The following is a 13,284-nucleotide window of genomic DNA, read 5'->3' as shown; positions in this document are numbered from 1 at the left end:
TTTATATTTTTCAGGTGATATATATTTTTCTGGTGATAACATACCATTATGCAAATTTTCCTACAACGTACCAAAAAATTCATTATTTATGCATAATATACTGAATAAATTTGATTGAATTCGCACAAGTTCATCTCCTAACTAATAGGAACGCATTAGTCCAAGTGCTCACTATTCAAGAAAAAACACTGGTCTTGGTGCTCTTGATATACTGAGGGAACTTCAGCCGCTCTCGCATGGGATGACTTCAACGGAAGATTCGAGCCTCGCCGCCGAAAAGCAACGAATTGTACAGCCTGAGGCCAAGTCATACAGCAACGGTGTTAATGTGAGTTATTTTAAGTTTTAGTTCAAACGCGATCACCTTTTACTTTTAATTGTTATCACATCTACCCTCTTCAGTGCTATTGCTTCAACATTGTATTAAGGGTTGAAGGAATGATAAATAAGGGATGAAGCTTTGTGCAGCTAGAAATGCTTCGTGCAAATAAATACTAATTAAGATGGTTATTTTTGACGCTACTTCAATAGGCACGCAGCTTTTAGCAAATAATTTCGTTTATTTGTTTTGTGTAACTACATAGAGCCTGATTTTTTCATAATTGGATGCTTGGAACTCATTAATCAACTCGATCATGGAACTCATTAGGTGCGCGTATTAATCAGAATGCTGCGACGAACGTTAATAAGCTGATTCTGTTAAAGTCTTAATTAATAACTTTATTTATTTCCGTTTTCATAAGACTGGTAACCTCTTTCACGTTTTAGAAAAGTATTCGTTATGCATAACACGCAAATCACCAATTTGAGGATTTATCTGATGATCTCATATGTAAACTCTAACTTTATCGCAATAATCTCAATTTCCTTTGAGAGAAACATCGCTGCTCCTCTCCAGGCTTAAGCACTTTATAAAAAGAATACTAGACTGGAATTTTATTTTTTAATATGCTACAAATATGCAACGTTTACATGAATGCTACTCACCCTCCGACTAATTTTTACTTCATCAGTCTGACGAAGAGCGATTATTTATACTAACGTAGAGCGATTATTTTTACTGATATGTAGGAGCAATAATAAGCTTCTTAAATGCTTCAGTTACACGCGAGAATAATCGGGAATACCAACATAATCTCACATTTTCCCTATTGATTTTGATTAGTTGAGTCTTCAGGGAAATTAAATATTGGAGAGAAATCTTTAGCCCGGAAAAATGACCCCAATGAAAAGTAAATAATAATTGTTATGTATTATTTGATAAATAAATAAAATAGGTTAAGGAACCCGGACCTCGACTGATTTAATTGGGAAACTTGTTAGTTATATCGAAATGGATTGAGGTCGAAGGTGTACTCAGTGTGAAGGCATGGTGAAGTAAAATATATTGAACTGCTTGACTTTTTCCTGTGCCTATTTTACATAAAAATATACAAATCTAGGCAAAAAAATTTGAATTATTTTCAAACATCCTCCACATCGCAGTTGGTTGTAATATTTGGGCAGATCTTGTGTGATTGTAGTCCGGTTAGGATAGCGCAAATGCAGCTAAAACTGCAGTACGCGACTACGCGCTACTAAAATGTCAATCATGCTAAATTAACCAAATAATCACCAGAATAAAGTTTGATGAAAAAGTTCGTCGTAAAGAACTTGGGTTTTATGCAGTTGTTATACAAGTTAATTGTGAAATTGTCCACCTTCAATAGAAACTTGAGTGTTTTTTTTTCAATTGATGAGGGAAAGCGATTATATTATAATATAGACAACGCGAGGACGGTTATTGATATGATATCCTCTTCGCCCCTTATTCTTCATTAACTAAATGGTGCTTCTTGCAAGAGTGATCATACTAGTAGAATATTTTCTTTGCTTCAACTTATTGTAAAAAATCAACTATGATACTTTTTTTAAATATCCCATGCATATACGCTCCTGGCAGGTCCAAATATATAAAGTATCATAAAATAATTGGCACAGTTCATTTATGGAATTGGATTTAATGCAAGCGGCTCGAAATCTGACGGGGAAAATTAACAATAACGTATAAACATTCATTGACATAGGCGATATTTGTTGCATTGAATGGAGATGAATGATTTTGGGTTATTCTCCGGAACTGAATACTTATAAATGTATACACTATTACGACAAATTCGAATGGCTTATTTTACAAGTATTCTTATTGAATGCAAGGTTTCTTCTTGCAGCATGGCGCGACACTGGGCTCGCTCATGGCCCCCAACAAGACCGACAGCTCTGATGCTCTGCACTCGACCTCCCCGTCACCGAGCACCGCCTGGGACACCTTCAGCGCCCACGTTAACTACGTCAACGCAGTTATCGGCAGCGGCATCATCGGTACGCCGGCGCCAGGGTCTTAATCACTCCTACGTAACTGACGGGACTTCTTGGTCTCCATATAGCCACTAGGCACGAATAGCATTGACGACGGTAAATGTATCCGAGATCAAAAGGCTAAGGTGCTTGCACACAGGGGCAGTAGATGCGACCAGTAAACCGTTTAAATGCTAACTGCTATTAATTACTTGCTACTGGCCACGTGTGGGGNCAGTACCGCCCATAAGCGGGCCGATATAGCGCGATAAATACTGGCGGGAAGGGGTTAAAAGTTTTACTGACCGCAACTCTTAACTCCGAGAACAAGCACCTCTAACACTTAGTGTTGAATTAGTGATAGTGACATGGAATATTAACGTATTCACCAATAATGCATTAGATAACACAACTGTGGTGGTGGAAATAATATAGACGATTCCTGAAAATGAATAGCGTAGCTAATTGACGATAATAATATAGACCACTAAAAATGATAGGTTTTTAATAATAAAATCGACAACTTTACCGATTGAGCATCTGAAGTAGTTCATTTTAATTTTCCGTGAAAGAGAAATATTTTCATATTATCTGGCTGAATATAAATGTTTCTCATTAACGTTTTTCAATAAATGTAAATTTGATCGAAGAGCCAGCAACTTGAGAGCAAACTGATGATATGAATACTTAATCCAGAAGTTGTGACAAGTTAACAAAGTTTACTACACTTCGATTCAGCGTATTTATTTGTGTAATATATTCAATAAATCATGAGTGTAAAGGCATTACATTTATAAAGCGAAATGCTCCCTAAATCATGGGATTTATTCAGGCGAGAATTTAAGAGTAGATGCGTTCCATAAATATAAGTAATGCAGTATATATTCCGATTACTATTGTTTATATTTCACATTAATCAATTATTATCAAAATATAATTATTATACTAGCGCATTTGTCTGCATATGCCGGTATTGACACTGACATCATTTGCATCATATATGAATTGAACGAATGGAACGAACATGACATTTATTAGCTCTAGAGTTCACGCTCGTGGTTCATGTTTATTTAGTTACTTTGGTTTGCACTTGAGATCATCAATCAATAGGTTGCTAATAACAGGGTAGACTCGTGCAGTTTATTTGCAGTGCTGCTCTTAAAGAACATTGTACTGAGAAAAATGATTGGGTCGCATAGTCCATATAGTAACAACCCACAGCAAAAGTGGTTAAAGTTCAGAGTACCAGGATTGGCGCAGAGAGGCGCGGGTTCGATCCCAGCTCTGTGCGCTTCTTCATGCATACCACACTTCCGTAGCAATGCACGACATTTACGTGCTTATTTGCTCGCCCTCATGCTCCTCATGCAGGTACATCTCTCGTGCCCACCGTTCATTATCCATTCTTTCTCGTGGTACTTCATATCTCAATGCTGCATTCATTATTTTCTCTTCAAACGTGCTCTATCCCATATATCTCTTCTCAAAACCTCCACACCAGTCCATCTGGATGCCCCAAGTGCCAGTCTAGCTTTCTTATTCTGTACAACTTCAAATTTATTCAGTTACCATCATTCTACGCAATAACGTTCATTCCATACCAATAACGTTCATTCCAAACTTTTCCATGCTTCTCTTAGCACATCATATTTACTTGCTCTCACACTTGCTGCACTGCCCAGTATTCCTAACCACTGACTTGCTTTACTATAAGACTCTACGCTTTAGTTCTCTCACATTCTTTTTGGTCCACACTCATTTTGGTCACATTTTATTTCTTTTGGTCACATTCTTTTTGGTCCACGCACATTCTAAGTACATATACTATTTGTTATATCCACACACATTTCCTCGCAGGTGCCACACTCATTGAGTTGAATTTGCCTTTTGAGTTTAGAAAGATTAAGTTAATTTGTTGCATCGATGTATAATTTTAGTTTTTTTTTAAATTATATATTGTAAATCACAATGTAACTGACATCAAACAGAAGTAGGACTAAAATTGATTAAAAATTTCAATGTTACTTCCAAAATGGTTCACCGCAAGTTATATTTATCATCGCAATTATTGTTATGTTCTATTAATAATGCATGAATGAAATTGACCATAATTGATCCTATAAAAAATGCTGTTGCACTTATTCTCATTAAACACATTTGTTGTACTTCGAATATGTCTTAGCAGTTCTTGCATGTTTAATTCTCATATTTCTCAAATTTTCAAAGGTGTAAAAATTTTCAAAATATGTAAAAAGGACACAGAGTGATCGCCTACGAGATTGCCCTCTAAAACTAAAAAATGTAGAAGAATTTCCCTGCCAAATGATGCTTTTTCAATTTGCGAAAAAAAAAGATTACTTCATATACGTAAATTTCCGAAGGAAATAAAGTATTCAAATTAGATGAAATAAACTGTACGTGGGGCCTCACTTTCGTCATTTCGTTCCAACTTGCTGCGGAAAAAATGACCGATGTTGAAGTTTTGGCTGTCAATAACTTATATTTTTTATAGGAAAGAGGAAAACGGCTTTATCTATTTTTAAACATCTATGAGGTGATTTATCAAAATTAGCGAAATAAGTGGAAAAATTTTCTGAAAATTATTTTTGCGCCATAATAACTTTGGTGTTTCGGCCATGCCGTTAGTGTTACGGGAATAACTTTGGTGTTTCAGTCAAGCCGTTTTTGTAACGGGAAAAACTTTGATGTTTAGGCCATGACGTTTTTGTAACGGAAAAAACGTTTCATGCCGTTTTTGTAACGGGAAAAACTTTGATGTTTCAGCCATGCCGTTCGCGCTACGCGAGGCAGGGTTGGTGCTGGGTGTGGTGGTGATCGTGCTGGTGGCGGTGGTGACGGACATATCGCTGGTGTTGCTGATGAGGGCAGGAAGGGCTGCTCGCACCAACACCTACCAGGACACTGCACTAGCATTCCTGGGGACGCCTGGCTTCATCGTGTGTGGTGGCCTGCAGTTCGCGGTGCCTTACTTGTGTGAGGATAACACTGAACTTTATGTCAGCAATTGCTGATGTGAATTGCAAGATAAAACGATATTCACTGAGCGGAAAGACCATTTATTAAAATAGATTCACGTGTACATTTCTAAAGCTGCTAATGAGTTACTACACATGAGCTGCTAATGAGTTACTACTAGTAACTAGGGTTACTAAGATTTACGTATAAAGAGTGATTAATTGATACGCATTATCCATATTCACTCACGTCTCGCTTATGACAAATAAATACTGAAAAATTTGAAATCTTTCTCGTTGATTGTCAAATCCTGATTATTGTGTAAATTAGTTCATAACTGAGAGATTCTAGTGAATGCTTGGTTTCATAATTGTATTTTTTTTGTTTCATTTGATCTCTTTTTTTGAGGTTTCATTATTGGTTATTCAGAGTTGGTATCTGTAACCAGAGATCTCTCGCTTTCAAACTAATTCTCAGTTCTACGTATCCCAAAACATATTCGTATAACTAATTAAGAAAAATTATATGTATTGAGTCTGGTCACGAATAGAACATATTGATTACTTCAAGCATCCAATTTAATAGGCTTTTGCAAACGAGTTCAGCATCCCAGCTATGACACATAGCATCATCAGCCTTCTTACAACGTCGAATTGCAACTTATAGCTGTCTTCATTCTTCCCTTAATCTTAATTAATACAAACTTCTGGCTTTACCAATGACAAAATTGGAAAGAATGCATTAATCTAGCCTTGATCAGTGAATCTTATTGCTGATTTTTGTGTGAATAAATTAATTTATTGTTCAGCGATGATCAGCTACAACCTGGTGGCGGGTGACGCCCTCCCGAAGGTGTTGCAGAGGATGGCAGAGCTGAACCCTCACAGCGTCTGGCTGAGCCGCGAGCTGCACATAGCGATGGTGACTCTGCTGGTGACACTACCCCTGTCATGCGTGAGGTGAGAGCGACAGCATTATAATTATCGTACAAATATTTTTTCAGTTTAAAAATTTTTATATCATATCTGCCAAATTTACAAACTTAACTCGTTAATTTTTGATAACTATAACTAAAGATTTCATTTCTGACTAAGATGATAATCGTTTCCACTGTAAAAGTGACAAAACAAACCGTACGGATACATTAACTGCCCTTCAATATACCAGCGTTTAATTGTTGGTGTGTTCGGCGTTAGGAGCATCAAGACGCTGGCACACTCGGCGCTGCTGTCAATTGCCATCCTGGCAGTGCTGGCCATTTCGATTGCCCTCAGAGTCCCGGTCATGACGGAGCTAGAGTGAGTGATGAGGTCTTTCATTAGTTATAGATCTGTATAATATCTATCAATTACAATGATATTATATTATGTTATTATGTAATGCTAATACGTATTTTACAATGTTTGAATTAAAAGTGTTTTTCACGCATGCTTCCCCGTCATGACGGAGCTAGAGTGAGTGAAACGGTCTTTAGATCTGTATAATATTTATCAATTACAATGATATTATATTATGTTATTATGTAATGCTATTACGTATTTTACAATGTTTGAATTAAAAGTGTTTTTCACGCATTCTTTAAATGGACATCAGGAATACTAGGAGAAATAATCAATTCATGTGCGATTAGACGAAATGTTTTCGCATCATCACTATTAAAAACGCCTTAATTAGGAGCTGAACAGTTGACGTTGGAGAATAATGATTACACCTCAGATTTACTCTCTGAAGATAGCGATGAGGGCCAACCTTTAGGTTTATTATTGCCTCGGGCCTGGGTCCAGCTCAGGCCATCGTAACGTTCGGCTTTGGCATCCATCAAATTTCGTTCTCGCTCTACCGATCACTTGATGAAAACGTTCAGCGATGGAACGAGGTTTGAACATTAAATGAATTGAAATAATGACTCATGTTGGTCAATTAACTTGTGAAATCAAAGGTGATTAAGCAACAGGAATTAAATTAAAGACAACTTGAAATCATAGACTAACTTTTTCGTTACTCAGCTGTACAACATACAATAATTTATCGACACCTTCGGAGCTGTTATAAATGCATTTAACGAATTTGTACACAAATTTCACATGTAAAATGCGTTAAATGCGGCATTATATTGACTATGTTCCACATTCTGATTGCTATAATTGAGTTCAATATTTCAGACGACACACGCGTCGCTGGCCGCGTCTGCTGGGCTGTGCATCTTCATCGCGATCGCTGGCTACGTAACGTTTGGCAAATTCACGCAAGGTTCCGAATTTTAAAATTATTTTTGCTATTCCTAGTTAAATATTTCATGCTTTTTGAAAAAATTTCCCTAGAATGAATGGGATTGTTTGTGATATTTTTAAGGAAGTTTACAAAATTTTAGATATGTTCTAAAATGAAATAGAAAATTTTGGAAATGTCGCTAGAGTATTGCAGACAGTGCCCCTCAGCTAGCCGCCTGATTGCTTGAATTATTGTATGTAAATCGAGTCATATAGAAAAACCAATGCTATTAAAACAAATTTAGCCCACTGCATTTTTCAGTCTTATATAATGAATGTGCTATCCAATGCTATGAATGACAAAGGCGGCTACCGCGAATCTAGTTGTGATGTGATATTTCTCTCGAATTTTGTATCCAAATTTATTTACATGCATCGTATATTGAGCTTTACATCGTATATAGAGTTTAACTCCTGAAGAATGGAACATTGTAGATTCTGAATAAATAGTTCGGACTGCTTGATGCACAGGAGACCTTCTGGAAATATTCTAAATAAACAGTTCTAAATAAACAGTTCTAAATAAACAGTTCTAAATAAACAGTTCTAAATAAACAGTTCTAAATAAAAAGTTCTAAATAAACAGTTCTAAATAAACAGTTCTAAATAAAAAGTTCTAAATAAACAGTTCTAAATAAACAGTTCTAAATAAACAGTTCTTAATAAATAGTTCTAAATAAACAGTTCTAAATAAACAGTTCTAAACAAACAGTTCTAAACAAACAGTTCGGACTGCTTGATGCACAGGAGACCTACTTGAGAATTACTGCTGGCGCGACGACCTCATGAACGTGATGCGATGTCTCTTCGTCTTCACGGTGCTCTTCACATTTCCCTCTGAGTGCTTCGCTGCCAGAGAGGTCATCGAGACCTCATTCTTCGGGTACACGCGTTCCGAATAATATATAATTCATAGAAAATTTCGCTTTTCATTACTTCATATTGCATAAGCATGAAGAACATGAATTGCCATATGGATCGGACTTGACTACTAAAATCACGTTTTTTCCTTGCTCAACAAATTTCAAAATATAAAATGGTGCCAATATGAAAACTCACAGTTGCATTTTGGTAAAACCATCGAATTTTTATGTCGGTTTCAATGCAGGAAAAGCCAGCCGGCGTCCACACTTCGTCATTACGGGATTTCCTTGGCTTTGGTGGTTTCGGCAATGCTGCTGTCATTCAGCACCAGATGTCTCGCCTTCGTGCTGCAACTTACCGTAAGTTTGCTGTAAACTTCCAGCGTTTACTTGATTTAGTGTTGATTACTCAACTCATAATCATCATTATAAAACTGTTTCTTAACAGGAGTATCATCAGTCTAGGAGGTCGGACAGTTCGACGTCTAGAGTAGGTCAAATAGGCATAAAATTAGGCTCGTTATTAGACATTTATAGTATTTGATATTCCGATTGATAACTGCCTGTCAAGCCTGTTGTCTCATTGACAACAGTCGAAAATTTTGGTTATGTATACGCGTTATTTTCTGGCTGAACATTTCGTCGGCGGATAAGACATGTCTATCTACACTTCCAGTTTTACTTAAGACTTTAAACTAGCATCAACTTCTGCACGGGCCTATTTTCACAGAGATAATTTGAGCTCAACGATGGCTGACTCGTTAGAGGCAAAACAAACGATCCTATTGCGTTATCTTTTGTCTGAAAACTCTCGATTTGAATTGAAAATTTTATTTGATAAATATTTTTCTTAACCTAGTTTTACATTTTTAGCGCATTTTCTCATTTATGGAAAAAAGGGCTATAGAGCTTGTCATGTCCGTCCGTCCGTCTGTCCGTGACCTCACGGACGGACGAGAAAATGCGCTCTTTGTCAGTCACTGCAATTATTACACCTCAGATTTACTCTCTGAAGATAGCAATGAGGGCCAACCTTTAGGTTTATTATCGAGCTATGATATGAATTGTATGCTTATGAGGTTTGTGTCAGAGCTCATTATATTAAGTTATACCTGAGGATCCAGTTACACGAGTAAGGTCGTTGAGGATGAGTAAGACTCATGTGTCTGATAACATCTCTTATATACGAGGTGGTTACGAGGAGTACGATACAGAGGTATAAGCTACAGCGTCGACTGTAAGGGTACGCACACAGTGAAAGCAGATTTGCCCGCGCGGGCAACCTGCTCCAACCTGCCACAAGAATGAACATAGGATAATAATGTAAGTGTTCACAGTGAAAACCTGTACGAATAGGCTTTTGTATTCTTTGGTTTCAGGCGCCAGCCTGAGCAGGTAACCAGCACGCTGGCAACCTGCTTTCACTGTGTGCGTACCCTAAGGTCGGAGAACTCAGCCGACACGTTACATCGCGGAACGCTTATCAAATACTGCGGGGGGCCTTACTTAAGGTTGCTAGCCCTTATATAGCATTCGCTTCCGCGCACTACTATATAAGGTCTTGATCACGTGATCTGTCACGTGTCTTCCAGATGCTGACTCATGTCATCAATGTCCATCAGTCTCAGGTCAAGTGAATATTACGCCCCCAATTACATACAATTATAATGATTATAATGAGACGACTGATTGACACCGGACATTTGTTCATTTACAGTGGAGTGACATTTAGCAGCCTGCACATGCTTGCCTCGGGCCTGGGTCCAGCTCAGGCCATCGTAACGTTCGGCTTTGGCATCCATCAAATTTCGTTCTCGCTCAGAGCTATGATATGAATTGTATGCTTATGAGGTTTATGTCAGAGTTCATTATATTAAGTTCTACCTGAGGATCGGGTTACGTGTGTAAGGCCGTTGAAGATAAGTAAGACTCATGTGTCTGATAACATCTCTTATATACGGGGTGGTTATACAGGAGTACGATACAGAGGTATTAGCTACGTCGTCGACAGTAAGGTCGGAGAACTCAGCCGACACGTTACATCGCGGAACGCTTATCAAATACTGCAGGGGGCCTTACTTAAGGTTGCTAGCCCTTATATAGCATTCGCTTCCGCCCACTACTAAGGTCTTGATCACGTGATCTATTACGTGCCTTCCAGATGCTGATTCATGTAATCAATGTATATCAGGCCAAGTGAATATTGCATCCCAATTGCAAACAATTATAATGATTACAATGAGACGCCAGATTGACACCGGACACTTGTTCATTCACAGTGGAGTGTCATTTAGCAGCCTGCACATGCTTGCCTCGGGCCTGGGTCCAGCTCAGGCCATCGTAACGTTCGGCTTTGGCATCCATCAAATTTCGTTCTCGCTCTACCGATCACTTGATGAAAACGTCCAGCGATGGAACGAGGTTTGAACATTCAGAGAATTGAAATAATGACTCATGTTGGTCAATTAACTTGTGAAATCAAAGGTGATTAAGCAACAGGAACTAAATTAAAGGCAACTTGAAATCATAGACTAACTTGATCGTTACTCAGCTGTACAACATACAATAATTTATCGACACCTTCGGAGCTGTTATAAATGCATTTAAAGAATTTGTACACAAATTTCACATGTAAAATGCGTTAAATGCGGCATTATATTGACTATGTTCCACATTCTGATTGCTATAATTGAGTTCAATATTTCAGACGACACACGCGTCGCTGGCCGCGTCTGCTGGGCCTGTCTCTTATACACATCTAGATGTGTATAAGAGACAGGAATGGAGATGAATGATTTTACGTTATTCTCCGGAACTGAATACTTATAAATGTGTACACTATTACGACAAATTCAAATGGCTTATTTTACAAGTATTCTTATTGAATGCAAGGTTTCTTCTTGCAGCATGGCGCGACACTGGGCNAAAATTTGGTTATGTATACGCGTTATTTTCTGGCTGAACATTTCGTCGGCGGATAAGACATGTCTATCTACACTTCCAGTTTTACTTAAGACTTTAAACTAGCATCAACTTCTGCACGGGCCTATTTTCACAGAGATAATTTGAGCTCAACGATGGCTGACTCGTTAGAGGCAAAACAAACGATCCTATTGCGTTATCTTTTGTCTGAAAACTCTCGATTTGAATTGAAAATTTTATTTGATAAATATTTTTCTTAACCTAGTTTTACATTTTTAGCGCATTTTCTCATTTATGGAAAAAAGGGCTATAGAGCTTGTCATGTCCGTCCGTCCGTCTGTCCGTGACCTCACGGACGGACGAGAAAATGCGCTCTTTGTCAGTCACTGCAATGAGTACTGATCTAATTATCGTTCCAGGGTTTGTTCTTCATGTGCCCTCTCGCGTTCATGCTACCGAGTATTTTGTTCATCAAGTCGCAAGAGAACAAGACGTTCTCACGGCAGAACGTCTCCGCCCTCCTGGTGCTGACATTCAGCATAATTGCTACCATAGCAGGCATCACTACCTTGATCTCAGACTACGTCACACTCAGTACTTGCTCAGACGGTTTTCAGATGGACTACTGCTTCACTGAAGTCAATGGTACTAAAGTACCAATCAAATTCACATTCCTGGGCGTCGACTATTGACCAGTAGGTAGGTTCAGTGGCGAACGCAGTTGTCATGTCGGGGCTGAACCGTTTGCCCTTCTAGCTGGCAGCTGCAAGTTGCTGAAGCAATTAAATTTCGGTTATTGAACCTAGGAAGCTGCTCAATTGTTATTTGTTCATGGTCCATTACCTGGGCTTTGCTTATTTACAATTATGGATTTGAAACAAAAGAAACATAAGCCTTATTGGGTTTCGTACTATTACAATGGCAGGCGGTGGCTTGTGAAATGTTCAACAAGATCCAGCCGTTGAGGAACGCTGGATAACTGATAATTTAGACTTCGATTAAGAGAAGAAAATGTATCGCAACCTATTTATCAAAGTTCATCATTTATCCCTTGCCCGTTCTATCCCACCTGCAAAACAGAGAAATTGTTTAAATGACAAAAACAAAATAAAAGCGTTTCCCCATGGTTGAATCGTTTCCCCACCATATCAGCAGCCTGAGATTTGTACGTTGCACATCTGCTGAAATGTTCCAGCATTTTTTTACGAGCGAGAACTTCTGCTTGAAGATTTTTGATCTTCGAACATGGTAAACGGTGAACTTTAACTACGAGAATGTTCTTGTTTTTGAGATCCGCCTTTATTACAAATGTCGAGTGTTAATAAAATCTTATTGCTTAATGTTAGAATGCCGTAGAACTAAAGGCCAATTCCGTGTTATGGAAAACGGAACATTCCTTGAGTTGTTTGCATTCCGGTGACATTAAAATGAGATTTTTCTGATTTTAAGATTTCTATAGTTATGACAAGTAATTAATTTTGATTGCACATAATTAGGATTCAAATTGGTCATGTTTCAGCCTCTCATGATACTAATAATCACTGAATAAATAACTCGGCGAAAACATAGAATACGAAATAGAATATATATATAAATTACTTGTTGCCATTACCCTATATTTTTGTATATGTTAAAAATATCAAAATAAAATAAATATAATATAATAATATAATAAAATAAATATCTCATGATCTGTTACTTTCATTTCCAAGCTATCGTAGCAAATGATCCGCTGATGTTTAGTGAAAACATTGCATTCAATTCAAAGTTAAGATTAAAAGTATAGAAATACAGGGTGTTTCAGAATTAAGTAACCCTTTTAATTTGGTAATAAATAAAAAACTAAGAACGTTATGAAGTTGAAACTTGTTTTATTTAAAAGAAGAACATTTTTATGGTAATATTGTATCATAGTT

General features: G+C 37.6%; 1 protein-coding gene across 1 annotated transcript in view; it reads left to right on the top strand.

Moving 5' to 3' along the window:
* LOC108682591 (putative sodium-coupled neutral amino acid transporter 11) overlaps window positions 1–13,284 on the top strand; it is a 15,373-nt gene continuing 2,089 nt past the window's right edge. The window contains exons 1-10 of the mRNA XM_018171785.2: window positions 1–328; window positions 2,211–2,361; window positions 5,122–5,331; window positions 6,122–6,272; window positions 6,510–6,611; window positions 7,069–7,189; window positions 7,476–7,563; window positions 8,331–8,466; window positions 8,692–8,806; window positions 11,788–12,013. Coding sequence (XP_018027274.1) covers window positions 242–328; window positions 2,211–2,361; window positions 5,122–5,331; window positions 6,122–6,272; window positions 6,510–6,611; window positions 7,069–7,189; window positions 7,476–7,563; window positions 8,331–8,466; window positions 8,692–8,806; window positions 11,788–12,013 — 1,387 coding nt within the window. The 5' untranslated portion in view covers window positions 1–241. The remainder of the gene's footprint in view (window positions 329–2,210; window positions 2,362–5,121; window positions 5,332–6,121; window positions 6,273–6,509; window positions 6,612–7,068; window positions 7,190–7,475; window positions 7,564–8,330; window positions 8,467–8,691; window positions 8,807–11,787; window positions 12,014–13,284) is intronic.

This window comes from Hyalella azteca, unplaced genomic scaffold (assembly GCF_000764305.2).
Source record: "Hyalella azteca isolate HAZT.00-mixed unplaced genomic scaffold, Hazt_2.0.2 contig8227, whole genome shotgun sequence".
Taxonomy (NCBI): Eukaryota; Metazoa; Arthropoda; class Malacostraca; order Amphipoda; family Hyalellidae; genus Hyalella; species Hyalella azteca.
The sequence above is the reverse complement of the archived record's forward strand: the minus strand, read 5'-3'. Positions and strand labels throughout refer to the sequence as shown.